Here is a 23,146-nt window from a genome sequence, read left to right on the forward strand (position 1 = left end):
TTTTTTATAGCAAAAAATTAATATATTTTTTTCAATAAAAGTAATTGTTCAAGCATATCAATTATAAAATAATTGTTCAAGCAAAGCTTCTAAATTTTATCGCAAAAATTGTAGTTTTTTATATAACGTTGTATAGTTCTTGATAGGTGATTACGATCATTATATGATTAGCACAGAAATATTTTTGAATCGGTTTTATTTTATTATATTTTTTCTCTAAGAAATCAAATAGCTTACCCCAATTAACAATTAAAAGTTATTTAGCCCTAGGAAATATTTATTTTATATGATTTTTATAATTTATTTAAGACGTGAAACGAATGCTTATAATAAGATTCAAGATTCGAAAAAGAAATAAAATACTCAATTAACTATTCTTGATCTTACGAAAAATTAAAAATAGCATTAAAAAAAAATTTAATTAATAATTTAGTATTATTATTCCGCGCCAAACCCAAAACTTATATCTGTAGTTGTCAATTGAATCAATTCTTTAGGTACAGAAAAGACTTTGATCAGTCTAGAATACTAAAAGATAAGGATAATGTCCAAAATGTGATGAATACCATTGATGCAATGATAAATCCATTTACTATTGAAAGCAAAGAACTACTCAATATCTCAACAGGTTCTATTGCTCCCACTGATATTGAATCTGATCTTCGTAATGCCCATGATATAGGTGATAAACAGTTTACCTCATTCGTAAAAGAGAAACTGTTGTGTGAAGATCCTGATATATTTTCAACAATAAAGCGAAATAGTTTGAAAACATTTGCTAGCTTAAAGCAGGTAACAAAATCTAAGTCTTTAAATGGTAAACTAGTTACATTAAAAAAAAACAAAGACTTATTTGTTAGGCTAGTGCTAATTGGTAAAGATAGAGAAGTCAATGTAAAAGCAATTTTAGCATATTCATTGAGAGTGTATCCAGCCTTTATCAACAATCACAGAATCACTTGTAAAAATATGTAAAGCCAAGTTAGTAAATGTAATTGAATCAAAATGTAATGATATTATTGTGACCACTATTCCTACAGACAACGCGCTACTCATTGATGCTATGGCAATTTTACAAAGCTTAAAAGCAATACCGGACACATTCAAGGAGCTAGCAAATGAAGTATTTAAACAAGTAATACGATTAGCTGCTTACCATAAATCATCTCGTGTTAAATTTGTACCTGATTGCTACCCATTAACTAGCACAAAGAATGCTGAAAGAGAAAAAACGTGCACAATCCGGTGTACAAGCATTTACCACCTATAGTACTACTCAACAGGTACCAAAGCAGTGGAAAAAATTTATGTCTCTCGGACGAAATGAAGAGGAAATAATAAATTTTCTATGCATGTCATGGTGTGAGTGTGATCCACAAATTCTTGGCAACTTTTTTTAATACATGTTTTATTTTACAACTACAAAGTAATTACAAGTTACCAATCACTGATTGGCAGTAAAGATATACAAATTTAAATCATAAATATAAAGTTCAAAATATACGAGGTAAATAAAAATATAGTTGCTTACAACTCCAAGACATGATTAAAATAAATACCAATTACAACAATATAATAGCGTGTAAGTAAAAATAATCCGAGAAATATATCTCTAAATTACTCCAATTAAAACAAAAAATACAATAAATAAAAATAAATCTGCTGACTTTTTGAAGGAGAGTTTAGATGTTTCACTATAAGTTAATTTACCACATTTCAAAATAATGTTAGTGTATAAATATGATAAAAACAAAATTTGTGTAAGATTGATAAAAAGAAATCCTTATTTGTAGTCAAATTTGAAAAAACTCCTTACAGTTGTTTAGTTTGATTATTGTAGTTTTTAGCTTTTTTTTCAGAGAGTGTTCGTTGTTTAAGTTTAATAGTGATTCGTTTCTGCAAAACTAATTTGTTAAATAAATAGGGACCACGATATGTAATTGAGAATTTCGAGAGTCTTGTTGTTTCAAAAGGTATCTTAAAGTTGCCTGTTGCTCTTGTATTGTATTTATTTACATTGTTTTTAAAAAAGTGCTCTGGAACCAGACTTAGTTTATATTTAAACATGAAAAGTATATTTTGAAAAATATTTGTTTGGAATATACTTAGTGCGTTCATTTGTTCCAGTAAGGGTTGAGCATGAGTAAATTTTCTTTTGTTGTATACTAGTCTTGAAGCGTGTTTTTAACGTAAGTGAAGTGGTTGTAATTTAGATTTTTGGGTACTGCCCCATGCTATATTGGCATACATGAGATAGCTATGTATGAATGAAAAGTAGATAAGTTTGAGACTTTTTTGTGACAAAAATGGTCTTGCCTTGTAAAGTAAACCTATGTTCTTTGATATTTTTGTGTTTATGTAGTTTATGTGGGGTTTCCAGGAGATGTGTTCATCAATTAGAACTCCTAAAAAGTTTGTATTCAGAGCTCTTTTGATGGATATATTTTCTATATTAATTGTTGGTAGGTTCAGGGGTACTTTTTTAATTTGTTGATTAGAATGAAATAGTATATACTTAGTTTTTTCTATATTGAGTGACAGTTTATTTGATGTTAACTTTTTTTAGTTCAGCATTTTTTTTTTCATAGAGGTCTTCGATTGTTTTTGACGAGTAAAATAAGTTTGTATCGTCGGCAAACATTATAGTTTTAAAGATATTAGAGGCGTTTGGAAGATCGTTTATATAAATAAGAAACAAAAGATGAGCAATAATGGAACCTTGGGGTACACCATATTTTGTTTTTAGTAAATTTGAGTTGCTTTTTCTATCTATAATAACACACTCTTGTCTGTTTTTAAGGTAGTTTTTAAACCAATTTAAAGCTTGATTTTTTATACCATATTTTTTCATTTTTGTTAGTAAAGTCTCATGGTTGACGGTGTCAAATGTCTTTGACAAATTAATAAAGATCCCTAATATGAATTTTTTTTTTTAAATGATCTACTTATCCTATTTAAGAGGTCAAGGATTGCATGCTCAGTTGAGTATAGCTTTTGAAAACCATATTGACCTTTATTGATAATTTTGTTAGTTTTTTAAATATTCATTTAATTTATTATAGATTATTCGTTCTAGGAGTTTTGAGAATACCGAAAGGATAGAGATTGGTCTATAATTGTTTAAAGAATTGGTTTCTCCTGATTTATAGATTGGTATAATTTTAGAGATTTTTAGTTTATCAGGTACAATACCAGTTGAAATTGATGAGTTAAATATTTGGTCAATTGGATTACGTATCTCCTCAAAAACATTTGAGACTACTTTGCAAGAGATATCATCGATTCCTGGGGACTTAAGTTCAAGTTCGTCTTGATTTATTTCATTGAAATTTAAAGAGCAATGTGAGCCTGTTAAGTAACTTTTAAATGTATTATTTGGACATTGAATTTTCGATGCAAGATCAACACCAATGTTGGCAAAGTATTTATTAAATTCATTGGAAATATCACGCTTGTTTTTTGATTTACTTTCATTAATTATTACTCTAGAAGGCCTTTTGTTAACATTAAATTTACTTTTACCAATAATTTCCTTCATAATGTCCCATGTCTTTTTTAGGTCACCATTAAATTTTTGTATTTGATTAGAATAGTATAAAATTTTGTGTTTTTTTATTTATTTTTTCAAATAGGTTTTTGTATTGCTTGTAAAGGGAAAGGTTTGCTTCGCTTCTATTTTTTAAGTATTTTACGTATAGTTTTTGTTGTATAGTTTTGTTCCGTGGACAATTTAAATATTTTGTTTTTATTTCTTTTTGTTGAATTGGAAAACTTTTATTATATTGTAGGATAAATAAATTTATAAAGTTAATGTACGCAGAGTTTGTGTTTCCTTGGTCACATTCTTGGTAGACAGTTTGCCAATTTGTAGCCGATAGCAAGTCCTTAAATTTTTGAGTAGACGTTTCATCGATAATTCTTTTATAACATAAGATTTTTAAATTATCAATTTTTGTGGAATTTTGTGACAGAGAGAAGTATATTGGAAAGTGATCTGAAATATCTGTTTTTATTATTCCTAATTTTAGAGAAGGATCTTGTATTGAGTTTGTTAATATATTTTCAATAGCAGTAATAGATTTGAAAGTTACCCTGGTAGGTTTGTTGATAATTGGGAAGATATTAAGTTGAAACATGTCGTCAAAGAAATTTTTAGTAAAAGCATGCTTGTTGTAGATTAAAAAGTTTATGTTTATATCTCCAATTATGAATAACTTTTTCATAACATAACTCTCTACGTAACACACACGAACTTGTGTAACAAAATTCAGTCAATTGACAACCTTATTGTTGTAAGTGAAGTCCATGAGTTTGCCATTGACCACGAAGAAGCTGATACTAAGTTGATTTTATATGCATCACATGCGTCGCTGCACTGCAGTATCAGGACTACTAATAACAAACTGTTGTTATTAGTAGTCCTGATACTGATGTATTTGTGTTTGCTCTGTCAACTTGCCTTCCGTCAACTATATACTTCGATTCTGGTGTTGGTAACAAATGCCGTATCAATAATTTAAAAAAATATGAATCTGATCTTGGTAAAGATTTTTCGATTGCTATGACTGGCTTTCATTTGTTTACAGGTGACGATTTTTGTTTCTTTAGAAAATATTATAATGTTTAGACGAGGTAAAAGTGTGAATTCAGATTTTTAAATTTATTCAAGTTTATATTTATAGTTGTTATTTAGGATGCGGTTCAACAAGTGCATTTTATGGAAAAGGAAAAGCAATAGCTTTCAAAGTCCTACGGAAAAAAGCAAAATATTTAGAAGCTTTTAAAACTCTAGGTGATTCAGTACCACCATCTGATGAACTAATAAATATGCTGGAAAAATATGTCTGTGATTTATACGGGGCTGAACAAGAAGAATTAGTTAATGTAGCTCATTACACATTATTTAAATCTGGGAAATTTAGCGAGGAAATGTTGCCACCGAATAAAGATTCCCTTGTGCAAAACATAAAAAGAGCTAATTATGAAGCTTTTATAAGAAAAAGATCACATGTAGCATTGATTAATCCATAGAGTCCTTTTGGAAATGGTTGGTTTAATGATCAAGGTTCCATTACCATATCTTGGTTGGAATTGCCTGGTGCACCAGATTCGGTGCTTGATTTTGTTGATTGCCGTGGTGATTGTTCCACAAAAAGATGTTCATGCAATAAAGCTGGTGTAATTTGCACAGATCTTTTCAAATGTAATGTCTGCAACAATAACCATCCCAAGGAGGAGGATGACGAACAGTCAGAAAAACTATCCGAGTCTGAGTCCGATAGCGATAGTAATACGGAATAAATGCTTTTTTTGTTATACCATTGTTATTTTTATATTTTCGGACATTGAACTGTGAGATAAACATTGGCAGTAGTAATGAAGATAAAAAATTCGGTTATAATAATATTTATATTTTAAATACAATATTCTTTTGAAGCGGAGCATAAATATGGTAACTGATAATTATCCTAAGAAGACAGCGCACAAAAATACAAAGGTGTAGAAGTCAGGTTACCCATATCATAAATTGTCCAAAATTTTATATAATATTGGCAATTTATTGAGGAATACACTAACAAAATTCGAAATCACAAATATTATTTATTTGGGGATAATTAAACAAAAAGCAAACTAAGGTTTTTTTAGTTAGTAGAAACCGTCTATTTTAAAATCAATGGATGGTTTTTATATACGGCAAATGTTTGACCTCAGTTATCCGGTTATTGTGACTCTGGGATCTTTTGGGTATTATATCAGGTCATTTAGATCTTCAAAACAACGCTTTCGAAAATTAGTTACTTAATGTGTCGAACGAAAGTCTTTTTCTAGAAGACTTTTCTGTTAACAGACGCCGGCCTATTATATTATATTTAAAAATTGGTGTCATTTCTTAGGTCAGATTTCTGTATGAGTGACACATTCCTAATAAATTATTAACTTATTATTATAATTAATATTTTGCTTATATTTACGATTATAATATTTATTATCTATTTTTCATTATAATTATTGTTATATTATATATAACGTAATTATAGTAATAGTGATAACATACTTATCATTACTATCATATAACTTGTATTAATTTTGTTATCATATATATTATTATATTCATCATTATATATTATTGTTATTATTATTTTGTATTATCATTAATACTATTGTAAAATTGATTCACGGAAAATAAATAGCTTGTTGTTGTTGTTATAAAATGCTAGAAGTACCCTTAGTAATCTTTAGAGTCTACTTAATAGAGTTGTATAGAAACGTCCCTTCTTAAAATGCATGCCAACATTAAACAAAAGTTTACGTACCTAGATTTAGTAATTCAATCTACTATGAAATCATGATTTTTAAAGCACAAGCAACTGTTTATGAAAATGTTGTTGTTTTTTCCTCGACGCAGTCGGACTGATTTAGTTAAAACTGTAAAGCTGTCTAACTTGAAATTTACCTATCTTTATCTATATATTAATACGGTAATGAATAGTGCGCATAGTTACGCCTAATGTTCGTGTTGTTAATGACGGTTCTGGATTCTGTAAAATACACCATTTCTTAGTTTTTAAGTAGTTTCTAGACTTTTGAATGCGCGGTTATATATTCTATGCGGTCTTTTGCAAGCAAGCAAGCAAATTAGAGCTGATATATTATTATTTTCGAAAAGAATTTATGTTGTTCATTGTTTAAAATAGAAAATTTAAATAATCGTTTGTTTGTTGTTGGTTGTTTTTATTTTTCTAATTTTTATAGCCTGTTTTCATTTTTTAGAAGAAGTTTATAACTAAAATTTCTGTTTTAGTAAATTGTTTCGGTTTTGTCGTTAGTCTTTTTAGAACATTTTGAGCAAGTATTGTTTTATTTTCTGGAGCAATTAAGAGGAGCTGATGGCTTTTTTAGTAAGTTCAATTCATTTTCTTATTTATAGATTAAGATTATTTTTTGTAGAAAGAATAATGAGTATAAAATTTTATTTGTGTTTAATATGAAAAGTTAAATAGAATAAGATTGTTGTTTGTGTTCATGTAAGTTTATATACATAAGTTTGCGTTTATTTCAATCTATTTTATATTGCTCTATATATCTATATGTATATTTTATATTCTTAGGAAAAATAATAAGGAATAGAAAAATAAAAAAAAAATTCTTCTGGAATTTGTCAAAAGAATGTTGTGTTATGCTTCTTTTTAAGGTATCTGAATATGTATTTATTTGAAATTTATAATTTTGTTCTTTAAAGGTTTCATCTTTTTCATTACAATGTTGTAAATTGTAGTCTGCATTCTTTGTTACATTAAAAAAAAATTAATGCTAATAAATGTCGTTTTATAGCTGTTAAAGGTTTGCTTATATGTTTATCTTATGCTCAAAGTTAAAAAGTTTTTGATAAATATGTGTATGAGATGATATATGTAGTTTGATAAATACGTGTATGTCATGATATATATAATTGTTTTATAAATGTGTTTATATAAATGTGTTTTTATAATAGTATGAAATGTATTTTATCCAGGGATGCGAAGTCCCAAAAGGACTCCAGCTTTTTGTATCTACTTTTTCCAAGTCTGTAGTGTCCAGAAGCTCTGAACATGTTTGTTGACTTATTATCTGCTATAATAATTTCATGAGATTTAATGACTTGAAACTTATTGTTTATAAGCCAGGAGTCCTTGCCGCCATAATACCTAAGAATTCTGGGATTCCTTTTTGGTACTCTGCATCCCTGATTTTATCTAATGTGTACATGATTGTTAAATGAGGTGTTTTTATATGTTATATAATATTTTAAAAAATATTGTGTTTTAAGTTAGTATAACTATAACACACAATATATTTGACATATAGATCTAGAGCAAGATTCGTCAACCTTATCAGTCAAGTGGTGTTACTGCTTTAGGTCTAAGTGTAGTCTAGCCTTCAATATAACTATTCTGAAAATACATAACATCTTTAATTATTTTTTGTGTAATGTTGTTACCTTTGGCTTATCTTTATGTTAGTGTCTGTTGTTTAAAATGATTAATAGGTAGTTTCATTACTAGAACTCGCTGCTTTTGTTTCTTAATATAAATACATTATTATAATTTCTTCAAGCAGAAGCATAAATTAGTGACTTTTAACTGAAATAGCACAGTGAATATTATTATTATTAGTGCGCATAGTTATACCTATTGTTCGATATTAGTTACAATTCTGTAAAATACACTATTTCTTAATTTTTAAGTAGTTTCCAGACTTTTCTTAACGAATTGTTTTCTTAAAGAAGTCAAATTTTATTAAGTAATTAGTTTATTGTAATCTTTTTATATATATATATATATATATATATATATATATATATATATATATATATATATATATATATATATATATATATATATATATCCTTGGAGTTGCAGCAGCGTCATATTTTGTGTGTTGGGGGGGGGGGGGGATCAATAACCTGTTTTGTACATAACGCATTTATAAGTCTTTATTATTATAGTCTTTGCTAATATGGTTGCAGGTTTTTCTTAACTTTAATTAAATAAACTTAAAAAAAAGTAATACAGGTGTTTTACTTTTGATGATGGCAAATTAATTTTATTTGCATTTATTTGGTTTCTTTATTTTATAATTTTTCGAATAAGATTTTTTTAGTTATTTATTAATTTTTTTTATTTTCTTGTTAACTTTAGAGTAGTAAAACAAAGAAATAGTTAGTGTTGCTTTGATAAATATGTTTAATGATAATGATGACATTGAAATGGATGATAGGCTAGATGAAGTTATGTATTTACAAGACGATGTAAGTGCTATAAGGCATGTTGAAAATAATCGAAGACGAAATGAAAGAAATAGACTTAGGCGAGATGAAATTAATCATTTACAAAATGAAAGAAATAGGCTAAATCGAGTTGAAGTTAATCTTCGCCAAAATGTAAGAAGATCTGTTCGACGAGGACGAATGTATTCTATAGCAAGAAGTAATGCTATTCTAGATTATAACTATTTAGGAAAAATGAATCAAATTTGTCAGCACTACTGTGGTGCTAAGAAATTTCCAGATGAAACACATTTTCTTTGTTGCCATAATGGTAAAGTAGCTTTACCTCCACTTTCACCATTTACACAAGTTTTACAGGATTTATTTACAGGGAATTTTGTAGATCGTAATGCTAATGTTAATTTTTTAAAACATATTCGAAATTATAATGCCTGTCTTTCTTTCGCTTTTTTAAAGCAACTGTAGTTCAACCAATAAATCATGGGCCTCCATGTTTTAAAATATGTGGCCAGATTTATCATCGTGTAGGTAATCTTAGGCCAGATCAAGACATTCCACCAATATATTATCAACTATATATATATGATCCACATGCAGCAGTAAATTTTAGAATGCAACAACGTGGTAATGATCTTTGTTTACGTGATTTAATGTTTCAATTGCAAACTTATTGAATATAAAACTTATTGAATATAAAAGCAAATATGCTTTTATGTATTTATATGTTTAGTAAAAAGATAAATATAGTTAACTTAAAATTGGTTTTCTAATTTTGTCTTTCATATTTTAATTTGGTTTGTTATTTTCGCTCGATTTTAGGATCAAGGGTGTGGTGTAAATATTCTATTGTTATTTTTTATTGTTGTGATGTTTTGTGTTGATAGACTGCTTGGCTACCTTCACGTTGGTGTCTATTGTTAAAAATGAATAATTGGTAGTTTTATTATTGGAACTTACTGCTTTTATTTATTTACTAAAAGCCAAGACAACATTTTGCTAAAAATGCAATTTATATCTTAATTTGATTTTTATTTTTTTTTAGTATTGTTAATCCTTTTGTACTTGGAAACAGATTTTATAGTTACATTTTCGATAAATGTTTATATTAACTGCCATGTCAACATAGGTTACTATAAATAGGTAAATCGATTTTGAGTTTTTATGTGTTTTTTTTTTTTTTAATTGTTTTTATTTTTTTGTAATTATGGTATCATAATTCCATTTTTTTTTTCTTTAAGATTTACGATTGACGCATTTATACGATTTATAAAGAAAAACCTGATTTCTTTTTATTGTAAATTTTTTGTCAGTTAAAATGATATAAATATATGCAATTAGTTCAATTTTTTTTAAATTTCTCTTTTTTATGCCTAATAATTTGTTGTACGTAACTTAAAAGATGTTTTTAAAGAGGGGTCGCAACTAAAAACAAACTAAAAACCTTTAAATACATGGAGAATATTGTAGTTTTGCGCATTTGTCAAATACGAAGTTACTTAAATTTTATAACGGGTTTAACTAATTAATTAGCTTAGTTTGCATTTGCAACACTTTTGAGGAAAGAAAAAATTCTTATAAATTTTAAATTCTTATATATATTAAAAAGAAAAAATTCTTAAAAATGTAAATCATTGTTTTACATTTTATTATTTTGGTATAAAGTCTTCATCAAAAACTTGATTACTCTTAATAAAAATAACTTTATTCTCCTGGCCACCATTAAGGCAAAAACGAGGAAGGGAGGTCCTTTATTAGTGTCAAAATATATGAGAAAATATACTTCAAATATACTGTCCTTTATTAGTGTCAAAGTATACTTCATATTAATCTTATTAATTAAAGTTCATGATATAAAAAATATAACAAGAATTTAGCTTTACTTTTTCGTCAATTTAAAGCATGATGAAGTGTTATTATTTTGTGTCAGTAACTAAAAACGTATTGTGTTAAACTTTGTAATGTCTAGGAAAATGGTTCTGCCATACAGTGATATGACCTATGTCAGTTTTAAATTACTCAAATAACGTTAAATAATTAGTAAATTAATTTATTTTAATTTTGCAGATGGCTTAATTTTTAAATTTGAAGGCGTTTTTCTTACATAGTATTAGTTAAGGTTTCGCAACCTTAAATTGTGGAAAACAGCCACTGTAAATTAAGTAATAGACCGACCGTAACCCGTATTCTGCTAGATAATATTATTTCACATGTCTTATACAATTTTATAAAAATTTGTGAGAATAATTTTCGGTATCATCCCCACCACCACTAAAAAATCCTGGATCCGTCATTGTTAAAATGAAGTTATATAAATAAGCACATGGAATAGGAAATGATATAAATTACTATAATTACTATTTATATCAAGTTTGTTAATATAAATATTTTAAATATTATTATTACATACATCAAAAGGGTTCCGTATGGTATCGATAGACCAATTTTGACGGTTTGCTGTAAAGTAAGCTAGGTATTTTTAACTGTTGTTGTTAAAAACGTAACAAAAGTTTGAAATGTACCATCTATTTTTGAAGCTTTGGTTACATTCCAACCAATTCTTGCTTACATAATTACTGTCAACTCTATTGGTTAAGACGAAAATACGTTGTTGTAACAATCGTAGCCAAACGTTGTTGCACATTTCGGGGTTTTTTTTTGTTCATACTTGAAGGAATGCAAAGCGCACACAAAAAAACTAACATCGACAAAACTGCCATTATCACAAACGCGAAGTATTGGTTTATAGGAAACACGGTCGAAGTGTTGTTTTCTTGCGCGTTTTTAATGTTTTTCATTGACCAAGTAAAAGCGTTTCCAAATGCAACAGCGCCAACGGAACTAATAAAAAAGAAGAGAGAATCAAAAACCTAATCTGGATTCAGCAATATCTGAATATTAGATAATTTTTAAAACAAATTAGATGGCGGTGTGACGTTAGATTCATATCTAAAAACTTGAAAGGTACATAAATTTAATGTTTTAAGTGATTACAAATCATTTTTATAAGTACATAATCTTAAATGATCACTTATTTTAAAAAAATAAAAAAATAAAATTTTGATTACTTCCTACAATTTGTTTAATAATACAACGTAATTCTAAATGCGTAATTTACACTGTTTCATCAAACTATCTTCTAATCTTTATTCTTTTTTTTTATCTTTATTATCTTCTAATCTTTACTAAACTAATAAAGTCTAATCTTAAATAAATTAATAAATAAAAAGAACTAAGTAAAATTATAATAATGTAAGAAGAAATGTTAAATGTTAATCATGCATATCTACTTTTGAATATCTAAACCTATGTATCTAAAAATCTGTCTGATATTGAAGCACCAGTTGATTATTTAGCAGTGTTCAAGAACGTGTTTGATTTAATTAAAGAATACCTTGAGCTAAAAAGCGTACAAAATCATACTTGTTAAAAGTACAGAATCATACTTGTTAAATAAGCTAACAGCTCGTTTTAATAGCTTTTTTTTGGTAACAATATTTAGAAAAACAAAAGATAGTAGAAGAAAATGCTGTAAAAACTCAAAAACGTCATAGAGATTAATTCAGATTCATAAAAAGCAAACCTAAATTACTTGTAATCACACTATTAGATACGGTAATCAGAGTTGGATCTTGTTTTGCCTAGCCTAGGTAACCCATGCCAAGACTGAGTTAGCTACAAAAGGGGAGTTTTTTCTTGTAACTTGATAATTTTAAATTGTTAAGTCACCAAGAATTGTGCAGAAAGGAATACAAAGTTGATACAAATCTCTGTTATGCCTATAAATGAATTTGGTCAGTGAAAAAGACTTTAGAACGCTATTGAGAGCATCTTTTACAAAGAAGGAAACAAGTAGGACTCGAATGTTAGAGGTCCACTAATATATACAAGAGCCAGTGAACACCCATCATAAATATCGAAGGACATGTTTTGCTCACCAATTTTCGGAAAAAGACTCTTAGGCCTGAAATATTTGGGGCGAACTACGACTTACAAGATTGGGAACATTAAATGACCTGTTACAGAAGAAGCAGTTAATGATTGGTCATGCATGGCTGACCTCACGCTAAACAAAGCAAGAAAAACTGATAGGGAAAAATTGGTCACCAATGCATTAAAGGACATTTGTTGTTGGCTTGAAAAAACTGTAGGAAAAGTAATATAGTTTATTAGGGACAAGGTGATCAAATATAATAATGGTATTGGATATTGTCTCAAAATATTTTGATCAGAACTAAAGGTAATGTATGAAGACTACTTCAATTTTGTCTAAATTACTGGCTGTAAAGGTGAAATAGTTGTTTAAAAGTACAGAAGAATATATACAAAAGAAACTTGAAGAAGATAGTCAGACAACAAAAGATATCTGTGGTGAAAGCAATTGATAGTAAAGGAAGAAATAAGGTCAATGGAATACAGTAAATCTAAAGATTTTTACTCCAGCGTTGATGAGATAGCAGACAGAGAGAAGTGAAATTATGAATCATTGAAAACACTTACTTCTTACAGTCAGAGGCAGTTAAGTCTGAGCCAATGCAAGCTTTAAGACCGAAAAGTGTTATTGCTATTACTATTCGAATTGCCATCAATATTGATAAGCCTACTGGATGTAAACAGCTTATTCAACATTTCTAAAAACTTGAATTTTTAATCACTCCAAACGAACTTTACCGGTTTAAACAAACAGCAACTGAAAAGACGAGCAAGAATGAAATCAAGAGCTAATAAAAATAAGTAATAGATTCAAGCAATGGGTACCTGATAATGTCAACAACAGTATAGCAACATTTACAGTGAAAGGTAATGGTAATAATCTCAATAGGAAAGAGTTCGAAGATTGAGGTAACTTTTACCAACAGCAGCTGTGGTTAACTACCCTGGAACAAACTTTTGATTTTTTTACAATTTTTAAGCAACTTCTGATTTTAATTGGCTAAATTTATTTACTTATTTTATTTCTCTCGATAATAGATCATGATCCCTCCAATGATTCATGCATTTACTTGACATTATTTTTCACCATCTCATAAGTTAAATAGCTCAAAATTGAAACCCTTTGTACAACTTTTAACCGCATGTGTGATCATCCCCTTTGGTTAAACACATTTAATACTTTCCATGCAAATAATCTCACCATTGCCTTCAGGCTCGGTGGCTTTCATGCACTCATGAGTTTTCTGGAAAGTATTGGTATGCAAATAAAAGAAATAGGTTTTTAGGATCTCTTTGTTGATTTATATGAAGAGAATTGCGCTCCAAGAGCAACAAAAGAATACATTTCGGCTCAATAACAATTTCATTATTAGGAAAATAACATAAAACAACAACATGTCCACTCTTCATTTATGCTCTTTTTTTGTGTTATTCAAAATCTTCTGCAATGACTGCTAAGGTAATGTAAGTTAACTGATGCACCTTAGTTTTCTAAGCTTCATTGAATCCGATTCTGATTCTCAAATAGTCCAGCAATATTTATATTATCTATATCATATTACAAATGAAAATGTCATTCATGCTTTAGAACAAGACAGGTCTTGTTCTAAAACATGTAGAACAAGAAAAAATGTAGGACCAGAAAAATGATTCAAGAAGATGTTCAATTTTTAAAAAACCGAAGATCATATCAAAAAATAAATTAAAGCTGTTTTGATAAGAAACATTTTACAAAAATTATGAAGTATCCTATAATGAAAAAGCGATCAACTATTCTGCTTACCGCTAAAGGGGCTAAGCTCAACCATAAAGTCTTTGCCTAGATGGCAAAGACTTTATGGTTGAGCTTAGCCCCTTTATCTAACAGGCTAGAGTAGATTGGTAGTTAACTAATGCAGTAGTAGAAAATACAGTAGTAGACAAATGGTAAAACACAAGGGTTAAAATCAAAAGGTTTTGGGTAAAAATTTACTCTACACCTCAAGAAGTAGCATGCTCAAGCTGTTTTTTCTTCAACAGCCTTGTTTAACACGGTTCTTGTTTTATTATTATGCTAATATTTGGCACATTGTAATCATTACTGTTATCTCTATAACAACTTAATTAACTTAAAATAAGAAAAGAATATAATATAACTAAAGAATTTAAAAATTACTAAAAAATACAAAATAACTAAAAAATAAAAAAATAACTTAAAATAACAAGCAATGTTGAAGTGCGGCAAATAATTGTTAATGATCAATAAAGCGGCTTTGAGTATAGTAAGCTATAAATTTTAATAAAAGCAATTTAACAGCACAATTAATACAAAAATATAATAAAACTGAATTTTTGCAAAATAAAGCAAGCCCAGGTTGTCTACCAAGAACAAGATCTAGAGACAATGAGTTTATAATACGAAAGAAGTAAAGCATGAACCAGTTATTTCTGCCAGAGCTTCATTTCTCTCAAGCAAAACTATGCATAAAAGATTCTGAACTAACAAAACAAAGTAGAATTTGGTCTGCAGAGTTTATGGGTCAGAAAAAAATTCTTTTTTTAAAAAATATAAAATAAAAAACCTTGCTTTGCAAAAAAAGTTTAACTTTTAAACCCACAAGTTTTTTGGAAATCATTTGATATTCTCATAAAAGCAAGCTAAAAAAAATAGTTTGATTTTTTTTTTTATCAAAATAAAAAAAGAGAAAACTGAAAAAAAATTATAAAAGCAACCATCAAACACCAAGGTGGTACTTTTTTAAAGCTGTTTCATCTATAATAGAGCTTGCAACTTAGTTCAAATTAAAGAAAAAACAAACAGAAGCTGAATAGCTTGGTAAAAACCTTATTTCTTCCATCAATAAATTAGAATTATCAATTTGTCTTTCTACAAAGTAATGATTTGAAAGCATTTTTTAAAGTAAATGAAATAGAGTTATTAGATTAGCCTATTAAAAACAACAATATCAATACAAATAAAAATGTTTTTTTTTATGGACAAAGTTAATAGAGATAAACATAGTAGCAACATTTTTTTTTTTTAGCTTTGTAGATAAACATAATATTGTTCAAGTTACAAAACTTATTATTTAGGAATACTATCAACAATTTTTTGTAAACTATTTACAAAACTGAGTTGATAGTACTCCTTGTTGTTTGGAAGCAGTAATTGATGCCAAAGTTTTTGCTTTATTATTATTAATGCAAAGCTTATAAGAAGAGTAAAAGAATAACTTTGCTGTAAACTGTAAATGCGTATGTATGCAGATGGTGAGAGGGTCACTGAAAGCGTACGGGTGCATATAAGAGAAAAAAAGGAGTTCAAAATCAATGTTTTTATTTTTTTTAATGATATTTTCTTGTAAATATATATCATTGGATTCAATTTATTCTATCTCATCAATAAGATTTTTGATAGATTTAAATTATTTTTAATGTCAGTAAGAGCACCATTATAAATTTTCAATCTTTGTAATATCAATAAAACTACTATTATATATTTTTATCAGTAGTAAAAAGTTTATATTGAAACTAAGGGCAGAGAGTTGAGATGAAATTAAAACATAAATGCAGCACTTCATTATTTTTTAAGTTTTTAAAAATATAATAAATATATTAAAATGTTAAATTTTTTTTTATACATAAACAAAGAAAACAAAAAAAAAATGTTTAAAAAGAATATTAAAAAATACCTTCCTATGGAGCCAACAGACATTGCTAACCCATTTGCTAATCCAAGAATATCTGAGTCAACTGAATTGTTTAAAAAAATATTTATCGCTATAAATCCAGCAGACCCTGTCATTCTAATACAGATTTGATTAATAGATGTCGCCACCCATAAAGCAGATCTAAATTAAGATTTAAAAGTTATTAGAGTTTAATCATTGAAAAATATTTACAAGTATTAAAATTTCATTCTAAGATGATCAGCTGGTTTGAAATTATTCTAAGGTAACCAGCAGGTTTTAAAGTGACTCTAAGGTAACTAGGAGGTTTGAACATTTTACAAAAATGACATTTTATATGACACTTTTTTAGATGATATATCTTAAAAAAATTTTTGTGCAAAGCAAATTTTTTTCAATCTATAAAAACTTGAAATTTTTAAAACTCTTTAAAACCCTAATAAAAATTTAATCTGTATTTAAAAAAAACAATGTTCTTAATTTAAATAAGCAATTACTAATTTAAGTAATTTCAATATCAAATTTCATCCAGCAATTCGGAAAACTGTAGTGTATGTTTACAAGAAAATATTTTATCTGGAACACTAAAATATTATAGCAATGAGTTTTTCAATAACAATTGATTAAAATCAATAACTAATTCAGCTGTGGTAGGCTAGTCACGAATAATTTATAAACAGCTGTACACATTGAGGAAAATATCAAAGTCATTAAATATTTTTTTTCAATTTTTACTTCAGATATCAATAAATATAAATACATCTAATCAAAACCATCCAATTAATACCATCTAATAAAAGCAGTCCCATCAAATCATCCAATAAGTTGAAGAGATTATTGTAGGTTATACTCGATTGCAATAGGTTGCACTTAGTTACATTTTATTAGCATAGTCATAACAAATTGATGTTAATCATAATTATTATTTATCAACAATAAAAAGGTTTGGAATATTTATAAAAGTTTGATTAGCAATACAAATAATTAGTCAAACAGTTAACCGCACAATTCTATTAAAAAAAAAAGAACTTTTATACCTTGTTTTCATTAAATAAGCTGTTGGGACCAGGGCTACGAATGCACCATAAAACAATGTAGATACACAAAATACCTTACAAAAACAAAATGAATCAAATACATTTTGTTTTGTTAGTTGAGAATAATTATTTTTAATTTCATACTAATTTCGTTTTGTTTTATTCATAAACACATTTAATACATCTTTAAATGTTACTACTGGAGTCTGGAAATAGATAAACCTCAAAACTTAATCTCCTCCTCATGCACACTTGTAAGGCAAATGTGTTTTTTTTTTAAATCTTTCTAATATCTTCGCTTAAATTGGACAGCAAACTGTTTTTTAAGTTTATTAAGCGATTTTTAATTTCATCAAAATAATATGGTTTTTGGATGTTACAATTATGCACAATTAAAAACCTCTCTCTGATTTATTTTGAAGAAAGGGGGTACCTTTTCATATCGAGGAATGGGGGTATATTTTTAATATCAAGGAAAAGAGGTATCTTTTTACAAAACATCTTTATTTTACACCAATATATAAAAAAAAGTTTTTCCTATACTTAAAAACCATTACATACTTTTTTTAAAAAAAAGTCTTTAATGGATTGATCAAAAACTAATTCAAATTTTGAAATAGTAAAAAATAAACACATAATATTTATTTATGAAATAAAACCCTAAAAACTTTATTATGAATAATGGCAGGTTAACAGGATATAAAATTTTTAAGATTCTATATTCAGTCAGCATGAGTAATTATCTGGGTGGATTGCACAAGCACCAACAATAAAAACAAAAAAAGCTTTAACAAAGCCAACATAAAACACCATCAACAGAGAGATCTTATTTTAGGTTTGTATAATTTTCTAAATATGGGTGTGATGTACATCAAGTGAGCCATGCATCTTGTGAAGCTTGTTGTTACTTTCTTCTCCTATCATCACCTCAAGAAAGCTTTATTTTAACCATCGCTAAACAGATTGCTATAAAAACTTTTATATGATTTGAAGTAATATTAACCTATTTTATGCTTTGTAAAAAAAAATATGGTTCAAATAAAACATTTTTTAGAGTTTTTTCTAGGTAAAACATTTCAAAGAAATGAGTTGGGTTGATTTTTCATAACATGAGGTACCTACAAAAAGAGAAACGATCAAAACAAGGAAATCTTGTAATCTTCAAATAAAAATTTATTTTTTCTTACTTAAGTTGAAATTATTGAAAAACGGTTTAGTTTAGTTAATGTAAGTTAAATAAATTTTGGCACAATTCGGTGTTACTGAAGCAAACTTTTGTACAACTTGATATTAATTTTTCCTACACAATACCTTATCCTGATTTCTAGTTAGTAAATATTATCAGCAGTCTAGCCAAGCATGTATTCTTCTTGCTTATGAACCGCTTTAAAATATTTAATAGGACAAGCTTTTATTACATTTGCTGGACTAATGTCTTTTGGTACCAATGATATTTTTAAAATCTGCAGCCAATCTGTGACTGATTTAACCTTAACACATACAAACAAAAGCTATTCTAGAAAATTATTTTGGAGAGCAGTTTGCCTCTTCCCAATATATTTAACTACACTCTTCTCAAATAACCTGCAATATAGCTTTATTTTTATCTTATGCTGTTTTTTACATAAATAATATACACCTAATACAATACAATACAATACAAATACAATACAATACAAATAATAAACACCCTTAAAATCAAGTGTTTAACTTTTAGTATGAGTATTAACTAATAATTAAAAGTGGGAAAAGTTTATAATACTAACAATATTTTAAACTAAATTATTTATTTAGTTTTAAACAGATAAACACAAATAAAAAAATGATTAAAAATTGTTTTTTTTTAAATAAACTTTGCACTTTGTTAACTTCACTGATCATAAAACAAACCATATTCACAAAAAAAAAACCAACCCTGGATGAACGAAAAAAATATGGATGAATAACAATGGATTATTAACTAAATCTTATAAATTAGTTTGTAAATGTTATAAATTTAATGCATTTACAAACTAATTTTTATAATTTAGCTTATAAACTAACTTCAAAAAATATTTCAATCTCAAAATCAATAAAAAAAAATTTTTCACGTTGATTTGAGATATCTGTATACAAACAATTTAATAAAAATTATAGTTTAGTTTAAACTTAGCCTATTGTTAAGCTATTTTAGCAGATATTAGTATAAATTAAATGAGGCAGATTGTACTAGAATTTGAGCGACCCAGGTTAACACCAAATTGACACAAATTGGCATTTGAATAATACAATTAATAAATAGTTTGTAGCTAAAATAAAATAGGCTTAATCGTTTTTCGATTCAAATTTATCAGTTTTTTAGTGAATTCTTCACTTTATTTTTACTTTTGTTTATAGTGAAAAAAACTTTTGAAACTATTTTTTTTTTATCTGTTATTTAATGGTATTCAACCTTGTTCATTTTGTCACTAAAGTGGTTATTCTGATTTTTGTTATATGTCTATAAACAACTATAATATACTTATATTACTTATCACTTATTACTATATTACTTATATAACTATATATTTATATTAACATTTATAAAGAAATGTTAGTTTAAAACAAAAACAAAACAATAACTAACTGATGAATGAATCTGTGTGGTAATTAAATTTCTTTTTTTTTATTTATTAATTTTTATATGAAATTTGAAAAATTTGTAAAATGAGTTTACTTGATAACAATTTATTTATGAAAAAGATAAAAAAGAAACTTCTTCCCCAACCCTTTTTATCCAATTTTCTGATATTGGGAACAAAGAGCTGATGCTCAACTGTATGAACATTACATAAAAATCTTTGAACAAAAATTTTTTAAAAAAATCTTTTATTTTTAAATTTTTTATTTAAAATTTTTTATGTAATGTATACATATATGCTTCTTTAGGCTGGAAGACTAAAAACCAAAATTAGTTGTTTAAAACTTGATTCACAATCAATATTCAAACTTCTTAAATAAATTTTTTTTTTTTTAAACTAATTTACTTTCAAAAAGCCTACAAGAAACCACTAACTAAGTTGAAAGTTACCAGAAAAAAAAGAATGTTGTAAAAGAGCAAGAAAAAGGTTGATAAAACACTTGAAAAACTATAAACTTTTGTAGTTGACAGTAAACTTTAAAAACTGTTGTTTTAAAGATATCATAGTATCGTCGCAACTATCTAAAGAAAAAAATGAGACACTTAGCACAACCTAGGGTCATTGAAGTCATGAAATTGAACACAAGCTAGGGTCAGAGACATAAATCAAAAAGTGAAGGTAAGTGATTAGGGTTGTCTATAAAAAGAGTCACAAAGTTAACTATCTGAGTATGAGATTGATAAAAAAAAGGTTTAGAGCTTTAGTGCTAACAGAGTCAGGGGTACTAGAGCCAAGCTATTCAACATGATGAGCAAAGTCACCAATATCAACATTAAGTCACCAATAACAACAATATTGTAATGGATAACAAAAATGCTTGTTCAATTTGATTTGAAACGACTTGAAACAAGAGCAGAGAAAAAATATATAAATAAAAAACAAAGAGAAAGGCAAGTGTGTGAAGAGATGTTAGATGTAGAGTGAAGAGATGATAGATGGAGAGTGAAAAGATGTTAAATGGAGGGTAAAGAGATCTTAGATAGAGAGTGAAGAGATGTTAGATGAAAACACATAAAAAAATAGTCAGAGGATACAAACCATACTTGAATAAAAATAAATGAATTAATACATGAGAATATGCCAAGGCCAATTACACAATTTTTAGAGTCATTACAAATTAAAGAATAGTAGCTATTAACACTGGTGTCCAAAGATGAAACAATTTAAATTAAAGTCTCACAAAAAGCTCTCGATTAAACCATTGAAGTTTGGAGCTGTAATCTCATTTAGATATAAATGGAAGAGTTCAATAGCTACTAACAAGAATACACAATCAAAAATCTATGACTAGAGTCAAAAAGATCCAGCATTTATCATCCTAATCAGAAAACAATACAAAAAAAGTTTACAAGTTACTTAAAAGCTAGTGTAAAATGAACAAATTTCAAACTTTTTGCATAAAAATATTTTTAAAAACAAGAAATATTAATAAATATATTTTGATTGATTTAAGTATAAAAAAAATATTTTATTAAAATAATAACTTAGTAATACCTTTTTTGAACCAAACTTATTTGTCAACTGAAAGTAAAACAATTAGTAATTTTAAATAACTGTAATCATTACTTACTTAGCTAATTTCATATATATATATATATATATATATATATATATATATATATATATATATATATATATATATATATATTAGGGCTGTTCATGTGAACACAGGAAAAAAAATTTTTTCTTGGATTTGAATGCATAGTTGTTTATTTTGTGCCATTTGACATAGTAATTGACTGTGGAAAAAATCTTTCCAATCAGATAATGTTTAGGGGGTGCTCAATGACCATAAAGTTTTACGAAAAACGTCAAAAATGTGTAAAAAGTTCCAAAGTTCCAAAAATTTCTAGAACCTGGTTAGTTAGATTTTTTCCACTGAAATATTGTCTGATTGCGTGCTATATAGATTAATTAAAGTGCAGCAGATTAACTGTCATCAGGGCACCAGACTAAAAAATGTCTGCTAGTGTTTAAAACAACTGTGTTTATATCATTTTGTTAAAATTTGTATTCATAATTTTAATACTATTATTTAACTCAATTTAGAATTTGTTCAAACAGAATAAAAAGGTTTACAAGTATAAATATTACTTTTATTTGGAATTTCAGTTTGATAACAAATGTATTAATATTTTGATAGTACCTAACCTTAGTAACCTATTACAGAAAACTAGCATGGTAGTCTGGTAGTGTATTGTTTGTTATTAAGTGCAGATAATAATAATTTCTAATTTGAAAATATTTATTTAATTTCTTTAGTAATAATTATTATAATATATTGCTGCAGCTGCATAAACCAACAACTGAATGATAAGTTTGTATAATATGGTATTGAGTTTTGATTTTCTCATAATATTTCAGTTATCATTGAAATGGCTGCATCATCTCGTGTTGCTATCTCTACACGACTTCAAACCAAAATCTTTTTAATTGGACAACCAGAGCCAAATCTTCCAGATAAAGTTCTTCCCTTAACATCTGATGTTTTAAAAACATTTTTTTATCATCTTAATTCAACCAAAAAGTCAGTGCCTGAAAGTCTTAAAACAACTGTTGATGAACTGATTATTATTTGGAATAAAGCCTGTATTCCGACAGCATTTCATCCGAATGTAGTCTTAAAGTTGAAAACTTTAGTCCAGGAATTTAAATTAATAAAAAAAAAAAATCCAGATTGTCAGATTCTCAGAAATCGAGAGAGAAATCATTTACAGACACCATTGGCCTACTTTTTGACATTGCCCACAAGGATGCTGAAACCATGATCAGAATTGAAGAAGATAAAGAATTTTTATTGGATCAGAGATGTCAGAGAAAAATGGTGATGTTTGGAGAGGACAAAGAACTTTCAAAATTAGAAGAAAGAAATGAAGCAAGGAAACAAGCAGAGAGAGAACGAAAGCTAAAAGAAGAGCAAAGACAATCTGGTGCGAGTGCAATAGTTCCTGTTATTGAACCTTTACATGACGAAAGTTATAGTGATGACAACGATAAGGATGCTGTTGATAATGACAAAATGGTTGATAGAGATTTTGAGATAGAAATCCCTGTTTATTACAGACAACAAGTCAGTAAAGCAAG

At 27.3% G+C, this 23,146-nt stretch overlaps 1 protein-coding gene across 3 annotated transcripts in view; it reads right to left on the minus strand.

Annotated features, from left to right (window-relative positions):
- Positions 1 to 11,118: 11,118 nt before the first annotated feature.
- Positions 11,119 to 23,146, minus strand: part of LOC100204131 (uncharacterized) — a 107,756-nt gene continuing 95,728 nt past the window's right edge. For 2 of the 3 annotated variants that reach the window (XM_065793140.1, XM_065793141.1), the window contains 4 exons: positions 21,557 to 21,583; positions 17,403 to 17,476; positions 16,369 to 16,527; positions 11,119 to 11,605 (listed from right to left, as the gene is read on the minus strand). In XM_065793140.1, the coding sequence (XP_065649212.1) occupies positions 11,350 to 11,605; positions 16,369 to 16,527; positions 17,403 to 17,476; positions 21,557 to 21,583 (516 nt within the window). In that variant the 3' untranslated portion in view covers positions 11,119 to 11,349. The remainder of the gene's footprint in view (positions 11,606 to 16,368; positions 16,528 to 17,402; positions 17,477 to 21,556; positions 21,584 to 23,146) is intronic. The other variant, XR_010637554.1, reaches the window with a different exon arrangement.

This window comes from Hydra vulgaris, chromosome 03 (genome assembly GCF_038396675.1).
Source record: "Hydra vulgaris chromosome 03, alternate assembly HydraT2T_AEP".
NCBI classification, from domain to species: Eukaryota; Metazoa; Cnidaria; class Hydrozoa; order Anthoathecata; family Hydridae; genus Hydra; species Hydra vulgaris.